Raw genomic sequence first — 14,597 nt, 5'->3', positions numbered from 1 at the left:
GTGATCACACACCCTGGAGTTTCCAGAATTTCCAAATGTCCTGTCATACAATCCCACAAGCCATCAAAACATCCTGGAAGCTCCAGCCAGGAGCTTGGGATCCAAGATGCTTCCCTGATTGGCTCCCTTCACTAGGGGCAAGAAATTCTTCATGTGGGTGAGCATTGTGTAGCATTCTAGCCACCTCCACGGGTCCCTGCTGAGCCCACCCTCACCATCCCCCTGGGAGACCTTCCAAGGCCACAGTCTGCTAAGCCACACTATTTCTGGTAGAGCTTCGGTTCCTACTCTGCACCATCTGGGACCATAGTCCCTGCCACCCCTGAGCGTGGCACGAGAGACAGAAGAGCCATGGGCACTGTCAGCCCCGAAGGCAGGCACTGTGGTACAGCACCCAGCATAGCTGTGCTGAAGTGTCTCAGAGGGATAGATCCGGGGAATTGATGAGAGCAAGACAAGCAGGGATGGCTTGACAAACCCAGGCTAGCATTTCCTCAGCACCTTGAGGCAATGGGATTCAGGATAGAATGGCACAGCAGTAACTACTCGGGTCCTGAGCCTGTACCACGGGAGCCAGCTGCTGGTAGTGAAGGCTGTGCAGAGCAGGGAGAGGCAGATGAGGGCCGACACACACCAACTGTCCTGGGGATAGGTGTGGCAACCCCGTAGGTAAATGCCAAGCTCCTGGGTTCCCTCAAGTGTCAGAGGTGGCCTCAGACTCCCCTGCCTTTGTATGGAGGACAATAATGGCTGCTGAAAGGGGAGGGGAGGGTAAAATGGCCTAGCCTGTGCTAAGCAGGGGCCCTGGCAGTACTGAGCCCTTCACCCTCAGACCCCACCAATACCAAAATAAGGGTTGCCAGCCCCTTTATGCAAGAGGAAATGACAATCCAGATAGGGAAACAGAGCCCAAGACTACGCAGCTGGTGAATGGGTGCCCAGATGTGACTCAAGAGCCATACTGTTTCCTGTGTTTCTCACTGCTGGGGACAGCTGGAGCCTCAGGAAGGAGGTGGTTTTCAGAGCCACCTCTGGCTCAGACCTTTGCTCCATACTGGCCCAGCTGGCCAGGAAGCCCATAGGCGGCGGCGGCGGCGGCGGCGGCGGCGGCGGCGGCGGCGGCGGCGGCGGCGGCGGCGGCGGCGGCGGCAGCGGCGGCGGCGGCAGCAGGACCCTGGGAGGGAGTCTTTCCTGGGGCTCCACTGCTCACTGCAGGCAGTTATCCTCTGAGGAATAGGCAGTGCCCAGAGCCCAAGGCCATCCTCGCCTCACTGTGGGAACTAAGACCCCAAGGGAGAAAAGCTTTCCGCAGCTGAGAGGTCAGGGGGCTCCTTCAACTCCCCGAGGCTACAGAAGCTGCCTGCAAGGATGCTTGGGTGGCTGGGATTCCCCCTGGCTGATTCCCAGTTTGGGACCTTGGCACCCTGTGGCCTCCCAGTTACGGTGACCACGTGGTTTGAGCGAACTGTAAATAGAACAGCAGCTGTTATGGGACTGACATCTGGATGAGTCTCCAGGTCCCAGCCATCCTTCTCCCCCTCCCCCACCATCCCCAAGGGGTAGGGAGACACTCACGTGGGGGCTCAACCAGCTCACAGTCCTCAGTGGCACATGGCCGTGAGCTCTCAGGCCAGGCCTCATGGCCACACTGGTCACTGTCTTCCTCTGCCAAGCCTGTCTGAGTGTTCACACACTTGACCAAACGACGCTGAACTCCACCTCCGCAGGGGGCTGAGCACTGCACAGGAGAGAGAGGACAGAACGTCCCCAGGACCGGCCACCACAGTCGGGGACCCAGTAGAGCATAGTGCTGAACCCCACTGTCACCGGAGGCATCCCCCCCTTGCAGCAGCGAGGGCAAGACGAAAGTAAGAAGGAATGCAAAACTCACCCAAGAGGCCTGGGCAGAGAAGGCAGACACTGGGGGGAGACCACAGTGCCCAAAAGACACAGGAGAAGGGCTGCAAGCCATGGGCAGCAGAGGGTCTCAGCCAGGGTCCCCACCCCGAGTCAGCCTGCTCTCAGATTTAACTTGCGCTGGCACGATACAGGCTCCATGTTCTTCACTTAATTCTTTCCCTGCTCCTCTAGGCTGCCCCCAATTTAAAGGTGAAAAGAAAACGGCCCCACAGGGCCAAGCTCCTGCCCCATCATTCAGCAGCCAGTAGATCGAGGAATCACTGAGGCTCCTGAACCAATCAGCTCCCAGCAGGCCCAGCAGAGAGCTGCCCTGCCCTTGGGGGCCCCTCTCCACTCCGCTTCTGCCACACTTGTCCTTGTGCCACCCCCCCAAGTACCCCCCCATCATTCCTGCCTTAGGGCTCAGCACTTGCTATTCTCATCATCCCTTCCTTGGCATCACTGACTGACTCCTTTAGGTATCCATCCAAAGTCTCCTCCTCAGAAGATTTACCCCACATAGCAATTTTTCCTCTATCTGATTTTCCCTGGCAAAGTACAAGGACTTCATCTGGTCACTACTGTATGTTTGGTGGCCAGAGAGAGACCACCACACAGCACACCCTACAACCCATCCTTCGAAGCCTAAGGGCCAGGAGCTATCTGCCAAGGATTGATCCCACTTCCTCCCCAAGGAACCCCGCTCACCTGACCCCAGGGCCCCACCACCCACTGCGTGCATGGGTGGGTGTTGCAGGGCCTGGTGCTGTTGGGTCTCAGCGACTCCTCACAGAGGCCTGGCTCTGGGCATGTCACCAGACGCTGCTGTTCGCCACCGCCACAGGCCTCGGAACACTGGAAGAACAGGGAGGCATCGAGTACAGCCAGGGTCTGAGGGTGTCCCCAGTCCCTACCCCCCAAGACCCAGGCTTCACCTCTCTCCAGGAAGAGGTATACCAGCTGAGGCAGGGCTGGGTCCCACAAAGCTGACGGGTGGGTGGCTTGGTAGGCCCAGGCTGGCAGTGGAAGGGCCGCAGTGGCCGGAGGTCCCGCTTGTCCACACACTGTACATCCCTTGTGGAGGAACCTCCACCACAGTTGCGAGAGCACTGGAGACCAAAGAACACAGGTATAGACACAATCTAAACCCATGCATGCGATATGACCCAGTGAGGTTTATGGTACAGCAGGGGGTAGACCTTCCAGCCTGAGCCCAAGAACCCTAGAAGACTTGGACACCAGGTGACAACCCCAGAGGACAGGACACATGGAATTAGGGTGAGCCAATGGTGGGTGGTAGGAATCGAGAGGAAGGTCAGCAGCATGAGCAGGGCCCGGGGAGATGAGGACAGACGGGATCAGGATGCAGACGGTGGCATGGCGCTCACCGTGCCCTGCCCATCTCCAAACCACGGCCATGAGACCCAGGGCTCCCTCCTTCCTCACCTTACTCCAGTTGCCCATGCGCCAGGCAGCACAGGGCCTCAGGTGACAATGGCGAGCTGGCTGGGGCCGGCTAGAAAGGGTGCAGTCCTCATCACGGCCAGAGCTGCAGCGCACCAGCCTCCAGATGGCGCCCAGACCACAAGTGGTGGAACACTGTGGGCCAGAGACGCTGTCTGTAAGCCCAGCAGACCCTCACCCGGCCAGCCCCACCGAAGATGGCCCCACATCTTTATCTGCCTCCACCCACCTCCCACGGAGACTGTGAAAGAACAAGTCAAATGTCACCAGCAGTTAACTATCCCTGCTCCCAAGAGCCACGTAGACCCACCTACCTACCCGGCCATCCTGTGGCTTCTCACTAACCAGGGAAGTCTGGGCCCTAATCCAAGCAGCTAAATGAGTAGGAATTCAGCCTGTCTCTCTCCACCCCAGATTATGGATCTCTCACAATGAGAATCTAGAGAAGGGGCACGGGTCATCTTTTTTCCATACAACTCAGACTATTATGGGATCCCTAACAAAAGAGGGGGAGACTTTGAAGGGTGACAAAGGGCGAAGCATCTGGAGGAGCCTGGCTGTGTCTCAGCTAAATCCTTAGCCAAGCCCTCCCAGGCAGCGCTGGGTCTGGAATCCATGGAAGGAGGCCTTCCTTACCCTTGCTAATGTGACATCTCCATTTCTGGGGCATGCAGGTCAGTTTGAGGACATTCCTCCCAGCTGCACTTGATTTATAGTTACTGACTTTTCTGAAGCCCTGCATGTGGCCTAGGAACGGCCCTCCGAGGACTCAAAAACTCCAGCAGACGGGGCCCCTCACTTCACTTCCACTTCACAGTAGAGAAACTGAGGCCCAGTGGGAGAGACAGACTAGCCTCAGGGCTACACGGGAGCTGGGATAATACTCTTTCTGCCTCGGGGAGCCACGGCCCACCATGGCTGTCAGTCAGCCAATCCCAGGAACCATTATGCTGTTCTCCAAGGGAGGCAGGATGAACACAGCTGGGTCTTGCTTTGCTTAAAACTGAGTCCCAGGGTCCGGCAGCTCAAACTTCCCACCATCCTGGGTGCTCTGCCACTCACCTGGCTCCAGTTGCCCACTTGCCAACTGGCATTCTTGGCAAGCAGTGGATCTGTAGGGGAGCCATCCTCCACTAGGCTGGGCTGCAAAGGCTGGACCTCAGGGTCCTCGCTGCTGTTAGCATGAGTCTCCTGAGCTGGTTTAGGCTGCAGCAGAGGGCTGAGGGTCCCTTCAGGGTGAGGAGGCTGTGGCTGGTCCATCGGTCCCACGCTCCTTAGATCAGTTGGTGCTGTCACAAGGAAGGTCCCTGGAAATGCCAGAGTTTTCAGGTTCTGTGAGTCCGGTCCTGGGGTTGGAATCCCTGGCTCCAGGGGGCTGTCTCTGTCCCAGATGCCTGGCACAGTGGCCACGGGAGGAAGGAGAGGAGGAGCCACCTCTACACTGGGCCACAGCTCACCATGCACAGGCTTTAGGTCATCCTCCAACACTGGGTCCCAGACCACAGGCCCTCCTGTCCACACCTCCACCAGACCAGGACCAGGAGAGGCTTGAGTAGTACTGATGGAGGGTGAAGAGGGCTGTGTGGGGATAGGGCTTTGGGGCAGAGCTGGTGACGTATGGCCCAAGGTGTTCTCATCTTTGGAAACTTTGTTCTGGTCAGACCATGGAGTGGGTGGCTGGCCCTGCCTGTCTTCCCTCACTAGTAACTCATCAGGGTTTCCAGGGGCAACAGGTGTCACCATGTCATCAGCTGAAGCAGGGGGCCAGAGCAAGCTGGGGAGCCCAACTTCGGGGGCCTCCATGGGAGCATCTTCCTCAGACAAGAAATTGGCCAAGGGATTCACAGGGGTCTGCTCTAAGAATATAGGTGGGGAATGGCTAGCCTGGCTGAGTGACGGGCTAGGGGACCAAGCTCCCAGGACCCCCTCTTCCTTAACTCCAGAAGTCCCAGCAGTAGGCACTGGAGTATCTGAGGTAGGTTCAGTGGGTCTGATGTGGGGTGGTGCCGTCCAACCCCCTGTATCAGCCGGGTCTGGATGGGGTTCCTCAAAGGGCCCATAAGACAGGTCTTCATGGAAGTTAATGAAATTGTAGTCATAATAGAAGTCATCCACAAACACAGGCCCCGGCGGATCCAGTTCCAGATCCTCCTCATCAATGGCGTTGCTGATGCTGACTGGCCTGGGTGAGGATGCCGGTGAAGGGCGTGGGGCCGGCCGGTGTGGGATGAAGTCAACCTCATTGAAGAGCTCAGGACTGGAGGAACCACTGCCAGAGCCGTCTATGCCAGTCATGTACATGGGGCATGGGCAGGGAGGCAGAAGACAAGCGGCCTCAGTCACTGGTCGCTCAGCTTCGTCGCAGGGGACCTCGGTATTATTGATGCAGAGGACACTTCGTTGCCGGATGCCAGCTCCACATGTCACAGAGCACTGCAAAGGAGGTCACAGCTCAAGCCAGGATGGGGCTTCTGGGGAAGCTGGGGCATGGTGGCAGAACCTGCCTATGGCTGGTTTCCTAGTGATAGAGGTCTCAGCCAGCCCTCTATGGTCATGCTTAGTTCAAGATGATAGTCAGCATGTCTGGGAACTCCTGATCCCCAAGGCTTCTGTGAACAGTGTTGTCCCAGAAATGCCCCAGACTCCCTCCCACCCCAGGTAACAAACAGTTATCTAAGGCAATGGTGGTACCAAAGTCAGGTCTCCTTTCCTCCTTACACTTACCTGGGACCAGTTCCCCACACCCCAGGTGGCAGGACAGGTCACATGCTGGTTGCATGGCGTTTCAGCCATGGGACGAGGAAGATGTTCACAGGCAGGTGGTCCCAAGGCTCGCTGCTCATCCAGCCCTACACTGCGTATGCAGAGCACAGCCCGGCGAGAGACACCTCCAGGTCCACAGGATCGGGAACACAGCTGCCACTCCCCTGCCCACCACCTGGGAAGGGGCACATGTGGTGAGAGTGTGACATTAGCACCCATCATGAGCAAGGTTCATGAGCAAAGGTGGCCACGACATAACTTCGGGCCATTCGGGTTCAGGCAGGGCTGAATGGCGAATAATCCCCAGAGACCCAAGCCCCAGGTTGGTGCCCTGCCCCTCAGTCCCACCACCTTCACCCTGGGGGGTCTGGACAAGGAATGATCAAGAGTGGTGATACTGGCACCAGCTGCCCCAGTGCACTCCAGGGCCAAGCTAGGTCCATGGGTTGATTGATGCCTCTGACTTGGGAAAAGAGGCCCCAAGCAGTAGCTTTCTTCTCCAGAGCTACCGGGGTCCAGAGGCAGAGGCAGGAGCAGCAGGACACCTAGGAACTGGAAGTCTGGCTGGGGACAGTAAGCTTACCTGGCGGGACAGGGCTCCTCACTGCACTTCCTCTGGCGGTCATCGGGCCGGTTCAGATGTTCACAGTGTCCTTCATCCACAAGTCCAGCCTGCCTCTCCATGCAATACAAGCTCTGCCTCTGCACACCTGGAAGCCATGGGGATTCAGCCTGGGCCTGGCACCAGGGTGCCTCAAAAGACACACACACACATCGGCTCTGCCCAGACCCTCACAGAACAGGGTTCCGCTGCCTCTGTCAGGGTGAAAGCAGGCCTCCATGACTTCCTCTCACTGCCCTCCCGGCCTTCCCTCCACGACACACTCCAGTGGCCCACCCCGCTGCTTCTTGCCAGTGGCTTAGGACTTGCAGCTCTATAAAACGGAAGTAAATAACCAGACCCACTTTAAAGCCCTGGGGTGACCACTACACGTGATCACGCACAAGCAAGCTCAGCGAGTGTGAGTCTCACCTGTGCCACAAGTGACAGTGCACTTGCTCCAGGGCCCATAGTGCCAAGAGAACTCGGGTGGCTGGACTTCGTCCCTGTGGATGGTATACTCGTAGTGCACCCCAGGGTTGCTCTCCTGGAACAGCAGCTGGAACCGGCAAACGGGGCCTGTGAGCCCAGGGACCCCTTCTCCATCTGCCCAGCACCTGCGCCTAAGGTCATCCCCAGCCACCTCTGCGAACTCAGCTGTACTGGAGACCTACTCTAGAGATGGGAAAACTGAGGTAGAGGTTCAGAGGCCCTAGCAGCTGAGCCTGGTCCAGAACCATACCCTATGGCAGCCCTAAGGTTTCCCCTGTATATCCTACCTTGGGGACCACCCCGGTTAATTCCTCCCATCCTGGCCTCGAGAGACAGGTACCTGGATCCAGACAGGCTCACTGGTGGGGCCTGGGGATGTGAGGTTCTCCCAGTTGCCTGTACGTGCATAGGTGAATGTAGTCCCCGCCACCTGGTAGTCCCCATTCCACTGGATGGTCCAGCCGCCATTGAGGAAGTACTTATCTGGGTCCTCACTCCGCAGGGCCAGGAAGTTGGCAGCCTCAGCCACCTCCTTAATGAGGATCTCTCGGGCTCCGGCTGGGATCAGCCCTATATCCACGTACCCTGTTGGCAGTGGTGGTACACAGTGTTTGGCCCTGGGATAAGCAGTCATATCTCTCCCCCACCCTCTTGCTTCCTCTTGTTTCTGCTGATGAAGCCAAAGACTCCACCATCAGCTCAGGATTCTGAGTCTCCCCCCCCCCCCCCCCGAAGAGCAGGTATTATATCCACTCTAGGTCACCGAAGCCTTAGAAAAGGCCCACAGATCCTTCCCCTCTGACCCATGGCCCAGCATCATTCTCCCGGAAGACTGAACTGGTCTTTTTCACAATCTTGTCCATCATCTCTCCCATCCTGGAAAGCCAAAATGCTTGGGCTTTTCTCCTCTTCTCTAGTCAGCTTGACTTCTCTCTTTCTATTCTGTAACACCACTCTTGGGTATGCCCAATGCTACTCCATGCCATAACATAGACACTATTGCTATCCCCATTTTACAGATGAGGAAAAGAAGCACTGAGACTAGGTAATCTGCACAGGCTTCTATGGGGATACAAGTCAGCTCTGGGAAAGAAATGCGAGCTGTGGAGCCCAGCATTATAGCCTCACAGCCCACCTGCCTTGCAGGGCCAGGCTCCAACATAGGCTCTATCTGGGGTTCTCCTCACCCAGTGTCCTGAGTCCATCATCATCCAGCTCAGTCTCCACCTCCTATGGGAAGTCCTCCCTGACTTCCCAGGTAAGACCTTGTAGCTTGGTGTTTCCTTCCCTCCCTAAAATACACAGCCTACTGCATTCGTCATGGCAAAGGCTCTGTCACCCTGTGAGCTCCTCACCTAGGTGCCCCCCCCCTAGCTGGGCACACAGTTGGCACTTAAAAGCCATATGTGTAAGTCAGATCCCAAGGCTGAGGCATGGCATTGGGAAGGTCTCTGAAGCTTCAGAAGACAGCAGCCCTCTCTCTGAAAGGACTACAGACCACTCACAGTCCCTAGAATAGAAGGACCCCTAAGACAGGTCTCACTCGGCACAGGGTCTCCCTGACTCCTGTAAGGGTCCTGGCCAGTCTAGGCAAGGACCATGAGGGCAGGGAATAGAATTATAGGCACCCATTGGCAGCCCAGCAGTCCCAACCATACCCAGGCCCTCAGCCTCCTCGAAGGTCCTGCTCACGGTGTGGCAAGTAGAGCCATTGCCCTGGCATACACCACAGCGGTCCTCCATGGCACCAGAGTCAATCTCAAAGTCGCAGCCCACATTCTGAAACAGAGAGGAGGCCCTTTGTGCTGGCTGCCGGCCCCCTCCGGGTATCCACCAGGGTCCAGAAGAGAGACCCTAGGTGGAGGTCAAGAGCCCTTGCTTGGGTCCAGTCCTATCGCAGTCATCCTGCCTGACACACATGAGCTTCTCTTCCCCTGATGGAAAAGGGGGACATCAGTTCATGCCTTAAAAGAGTGTTAAGAGCATCACATGAGACAAAAGGCAGGAAGTCTCTCTCAAATAAGGCCACAGATAAGCATGGAGTCTGGCACATGATGGAATTTTCCAGAAATAAGATCCAATATCAAAGACACTGGATTAGCACCTCTTTCCTAGGCCTCTCCAAAACCCAGGTCTGTAGCACAGTAGCTTTCAAGGCAAGAGGTAGGGTAAGGAAGGTGGCTGGGCACTGGGCATGAAAGAGCAGCCAGTACTAGAAATCAGAAGAACTGTTTCCAAACACAGTGCTTTCTGCAGGCCCAGAGCCTGGCATAGCACCAGGACCACCTTGTCAGCCCCTTCCTATCAGAGCGGAGGCAGTTGCCTGCATCCATCCAGGCTCTGATTTCATGGCTGGGGCTGTATGGGCAGGCACGCTGGGATGAGCAGTAGGCAGCTGATGGAGACAAAGGGGTAAGATGGTAGTGGCTGAGAATATGGAGCCAAGTTTGGGGTGTCCCATGCCAGAGACAGCGGGGCATAGAGGCTTTGTCTTAGAGTCAGGGGACAAGGGCAGGGGCTGGCACGCAGCCTGGAGAAAGCCAGGAAAGACCTCGAGGTGGATCCACAGCCTGCCGGTGAGGCTATTACTTTCCCACACACCTTACAGATGCCATTGATGCAGATGTCACGGCTGACCCGACCTTGGTAGCAAGGGGTGCCATCCACCACAGCATCCCTGAGCTTCTCTGTATTGGAGTGTTTGGAGGGCCGGCAGTGCAGCTCACAGGGGTTCTCTGAGGGGACAAGGGGAGGACTCGTGGAGCGAAAGCAAAAGAGCAAGCGTCACAGAGGCCAGCCCTCAGGAAAACTCCCTCATCCTCCGTAACACACATCAGTAGTAGGCCAAGGGCATCTGGCGGGACTGATAGCTACCTGCAAAGTACTGCAGACTGAGAAGCTGGGAATGAATAGCTACCCCAAACAACAGCAGGGGGCAGCCAAGAGCTGGGGGTGGTATCTGGACCTCTATAGGTGGGCCTATGTCACTGGGGCCCATACGTCGCCCACCCCTGGGCCTCAGCATCCACACGGGTAGCAGGACTCACCATCGTTGACCACAGGCACCCATGTGTGCAGTTGGCCCTTGTAGAGCATGGCATCAAAGTGGCTACACTGGGTTTGGCGGAAAGAGGGGCGGCCAGCAGGGCAGGCGGGCAGGTTGCAGAGCCGGAACCGCTTCCGCTCCCCCACACAGTACTTGCCTCTGTGCTTGGGCCTACGAGGAAAGCCATGGGGCCGTGAGCATGCTATTAGTACCCAATGCCAAGCAACATCTGCATCCTCTGCACCCAGAGTCCCCCCGAGGTCCTCAGTCATGCTGCCCTGCCCTCAGGGGCTGCTGCCACTCTCTGGCCCACACATCCTTCCTGTCTCCAAGGATCTACGGCAGAGTGGCAGCAAGAGCCCTGAGTGCAGCCCAGACCCGCTGTACGACCATGGGCAAATGTTGTGCCATCCTTTAGGCCTCAGTTTTCTCATCTCTAAAATGGAGTTGGACTGCCTCTAAGGAGGGGGGGGGTGCTGAGGGGCTGGAGGATGCGGTGAGCTGATAGGCCAGCCCTATGTCATTAAGAGTTGTTCCTGGGGGCAGCACCCTGGGCCAGGTCGAAGTGAGATGCTGCCTTGGCTTGGCATCTAACCTGCATCTAAGCCAGGCCAGCCTCACTCTGGCTGAGCAGGAGGAGGAGACACGCGGAGGGGTAGAGACCACAGGCTTGGTGAAGCACCAGCCCTGAGATGGAACTGGTTGTGAATTCTACCTCCTTGGCAGCCAAGCAAAGAAGATTGTCCAAGGGAGCCAGGCAGCTCATTGTCTCGTTGAGTCTCCACCGTCCCCTTAGGATGAGAAAGCTCACCCCAGGCCACAGCCACCCCACCATGCTGCCAGTCTCCTCGGAGGCCTGAAGCAGCTTGTGCTGGGCATTTCCCACAGCACTGGGAGGGTCCAGCACTTTACCCATGTTGCCTGAGTGTACCCAATGGCAACTTAACTAGGAGGGCTCTGCTGGCACCCCATTACAGAGTCTAGCACACTGAGGTCCAGAGGAGCAATGAGGAAGGAAGGTCCTTGTGTAAAGATGGAGGCCCTGAACCATGAGCATCCCAGGGCCCAGATTCCAAGCATTTGCCTCTGCCCCCTCCTCCTCGCAGCCTCTGCCTTTGCTGCGAGGTCTCTGGTGCATCTCCCCAGGCTCTTAGAGAGCACGCCCCTCTCTGCAATGGAGTCGGCTCTGGGGAAATGCTTCCAGAGCACTCCCTGGAAGTGGCCCATGGTGACTTAGACACTGGACTTGGTCTTTCTAGGGATACTTTCGAGAACCGGATGCTGGAACAGAGGTAGTCTCTGCGATCAGCTGGCTCCCTCCGTTCGGGTCCTTTATCCCAGCCTGGGCCCCGCACTCACACAGGCTGTGTGCACTGTCGTTCAGCACTCCGTACACCCACGCCACAGCTCCTCGAGCAGACAGACCAGGCACTCCAGCCGGACCAGCCACCGTCCACCGCCTCGGGCTGGAAGCCCTCAGGGACGCACTCTCCATTGAGACACCACTACTGAGACAGATGGAGGCAGAGCAACCCAACCCCGACACCTATCAGTCATCCTCACCGCAGTGAGAACCAAGCGGACAAGACAGTCTCAAAAGACAGGAGGGTGGAAGGTGTAAGATAGTCTTTATGGTCACCCACAACCCGGACACCACGGTGAAGCTGAATGAATAATAAGATAAAGCTGAAAGTGAGACTCATGCTCCCATTTCGTGATGGCAATTTGGGCCAGAGAAAGCGGAGGGTCAACGGAGAACAGCACAGGATGATAAGCTAATGTTGACCCCGGGAAAGTCTGGATAGGCATGGTCAGAGGGAAGGCAGCCTCCCCTCCCCCCAGATTCAGCCAGGGTTGAGGTTTCCCACCTACCTTGTTATTCCCACATCTTGTACCATCCACAGCTGCATCCAGCTTGGAGTGACAGGTGGTCCCCACAGAGCACCACAGCGTGTGGCAGACGTTCTGCAAAGAGGCATGGACATTACCCTCATAACTCTGCCCCTAGTGTCCCCCAAGAACTCCTGAGACACTTTCCATAGGGACAGTATATCATGTGAGTGTGCAAGTGAGAGGCTCCTCTGTCTGCTTCTCCTCTGGCCTCTCCCCTAAGCCACATGATATCATGGGGTCCTTGGGAGGGGCCACCCTCTAGGCTGCATTGATGCTAAGAGCTGTCTCCAGCGGGTCACCTCTTCCAGCCCCCAGGTACACCTCCTGAAACACTCAAGGTAGAAGCTTATGTCATGTCTGTACAGGATCCACTGTAGGACCCTGAAAAGCAGATTTTTTTTTTTCTCATCAAAGCCCAATCCAGAGGTCTGAGGGACTTGTCCAAAGTCTCCTAGCAGTTGATACAGAATCCAGATCTGGGCCTGTGGTCACCCAAAGCCAGACCTCTGCCACAGGTCACATTAGGTAACACCATGCCCCTGAGAGCCCAGCCCAAGCCAGGCAGAGTTTCTCAGAGCCTGGCATTCTCAGGCTGGTGAGGGCCACTGCCTGTGCCTCCCATACCCATACTCACGTCCATGTCCTCACAGAAGACTGAGTAAGCCCCATACTGAAGGCGGCACTGGTGGTTCACATCATACAGGACACCGGGCAGCACCGAGGGGAAGTCAATGACATCCTTGGCTGGAGGGTCATCCAAGCACAGGCCCCACCCACGGCTGCAAAAAAAAAAAAAAAAAAAATGGAATGAGAAGGTAAAGTAGGGTCCCTGGGTCAAGAATGCAGCCTGAGACCCACAAGAAAGGCCTGGGGGAGAGAACAGAGTAGGTAGGACTTGTAGAAGTGGTAGGAAAATGGCAATCTTCCACCTGGCCAGCAGGTTATGTGACCCCAGCCTAGCAAAGCAGCCCTGTAGACCTCTCTCAGCTGCCTGGAGCTCCAGCCAGCTAAGAAATATCCCATCCTGTTGGAGCCCATTTTCATGTTCCTAGTGGCTTTACCCAGCATAGAAAGGATGATTGGACCACAGGCCTGAGGACAGGTGTCTGAGATGGTCTGTACTTGGTTGTGCTGCGGAAAAGTCTTTTGCTCCAACCCTTGGCATTCCTTTTAATAATAGCCTAGGGCAGAGACAGTCAGGGACTGATGCATTGGGATCAAGGCCCTCTAGAAGCTATCCTGTATTTTCTGTTTCTCTCCCCTCTATCCTATTCAAGAGTACTCTGGTGAAATGTGGGGGTGAGGGACAGTCCCCCACAGATGGCACCACTGAACAGGAACTAAGAAAAGAAAAAAAACTTTCGGGCAGTGGTGGCACACACCTTTAATCCCAACACTCAGGAGGCAGAGCCAAGCGGATCTCTGTGAGTTCAAGGCCAGCCTAGTCTACAGAGCAAGATCCAGGACAGACACCAAAAGTACACAGAGAAACCCTGTCTCGAAACAAACAAACAAACAAAAAACCCTTAATCTTTCTTTCTTGGAAAAGGCTTTCAGAATTTACTTTCTCAGTTTCTCTTTCTGTAAGGGCAAAATTAGATTCACCTGGATGAATATAGGAATTCACCTGTAGTTTGCTCTAAGAAAAAAAAAAAAAAAAAAAAAAAAAAAAGCCCTCTTGGAACAGGGCAAAACCTCTCTTCTAAGCTCTGTCTCTTCAAGCCAATAGAAATTCCCTCCGTCACTAGAACCTAGCCATAGAACTCGGGAAAGTGCAGACAGGGAGCCACAGAGAGCAGTATGGGGCAGGAAACTGCTGGCACTACAGACACAGTAAAGCCAAGCCTCTCAGCTGCAGGTGCAACTGAGGGAGGCATCAGGGACTTTGTTTCTGGGTGGGTGTCTATCAGGATGAAAAGGTCGCTCAGAATCGCCCTAATGCAAAGATCCCCTGAAGCAATGCAAACCCTCTCTGTTAGCATTGTATCCTCGCTTCTAACCAACAACTGAGAAGTGACTAGCCAGCACCCCCGAGTTTGAGTGCATTCCGGGGATACTGGGGTTCCTGCAGTTGTGAACAGCTTCCTCGAGCGTGGTGGAGCTGAGGCAGAAAGGTGCAGGAACCGGGGGAAAAACTACTAGCATACAAGCAAAGCCAAAGCCAGCGGGAATGGCACAGTCACCCGCCTGACTGCGAGCCCCGAGTTGGTAGGTGGGGCTATGCAGCATCCATGGCTGCAAAAAGAAATCTCTCTGAAAAAAAGCTTTGTTTCAAGCACTTTAGGTTTCCCACACTGACTCCTGGTGAGGAGAGGGAGTAAAGCCCTGAAGGGTTGTTGCCTCCAGCAATAAGCCACAGAACAAAGGGATGCATGCAACAGTTTGGGGACTGGGTCAGGTGAAAGGCCTGATTAGGAAAATACACCTGTCCTCATGTGA

At 55.9% G+C, this 14,597-nt stretch overlaps 1 protein-coding gene across 3 annotated transcripts in view; it reads right to left on the bottom strand.

The window, feature by feature from the left end:
* The window catches only part of Adamts7 (ADAM metallopeptidase with thrombospondin type 1 motif 7), a 46,132-nt gene that overhangs the window by 1,574 nt on the left and 29,961 nt on the right, over window positions 1-14,597 (bottom strand). The window contains exons 9-24 of one of the 3 annotated variants that reach the window (XM_042281417.2): window positions 12,793-12,937; window positions 12,138-12,230; window positions 11,625-11,770; window positions 10,267-10,436; window positions 9,821-9,954; window positions 8,878-8,998; window positions 7,560-7,804; window positions 7,160-7,286; window positions 6,710-6,836; window positions 6,088-6,301; window positions 4,821-5,796; window positions 4,426-4,670; window positions 3,346-3,498; window positions 2,835-3,008; window positions 2,608-2,754; window positions 1,576-1,738 (exon numbers count right to left, since the gene is read on the bottom strand). In XM_042281417.2, the coding sequence (XP_042137351.2) occupies window positions 1,576-1,738; window positions 2,608-2,754; window positions 2,835-3,008; window positions 3,346-3,498; window positions 4,426-4,670; window positions 4,821-5,796; window positions 6,088-6,301; window positions 6,710-6,836; window positions 7,160-7,286; window positions 7,560-7,804; window positions 8,878-8,998; window positions 9,821-9,954; window positions 10,267-10,436; window positions 11,625-11,770; window positions 12,138-12,230; window positions 12,793-12,937 (3,380 nt within the window). Of the gene's footprint in view, window positions 1-1,575; window positions 1,739-2,607; window positions 2,755-2,834; window positions 3,009-3,345; window positions 3,499-4,425; window positions 5,797-6,087; window positions 6,302-6,709; window positions 6,837-7,159; window positions 7,287-7,559; window positions 7,805-8,877; window positions 8,999-9,820; window positions 9,955-10,266; window positions 10,437-11,624; window positions 11,771-12,137; window positions 12,231-12,792; window positions 12,938-14,597 lie in introns of all 3 variants that reach the window. The other 2 variants (XM_042281415.2, XM_042281418.2) reach the window with 2 other exon arrangements.

Source organism: Peromyscus maniculatus, chromosome 7, assembly GCF_049852395.1.
Source record: "Peromyscus maniculatus bairdii isolate BWxNUB_F1_BW_parent chromosome 7, HU_Pman_BW_mat_3.1, whole genome shotgun sequence".
Taxonomy (NCBI): domain Eukaryota; kingdom Metazoa; phylum Chordata; class Mammalia; order Rodentia; family Cricetidae; genus Peromyscus; species Peromyscus maniculatus.
The sequence above is the reverse complement of the archived record's forward strand: the minus strand, read 5'-3'. Positions and strand labels throughout refer to the sequence as shown.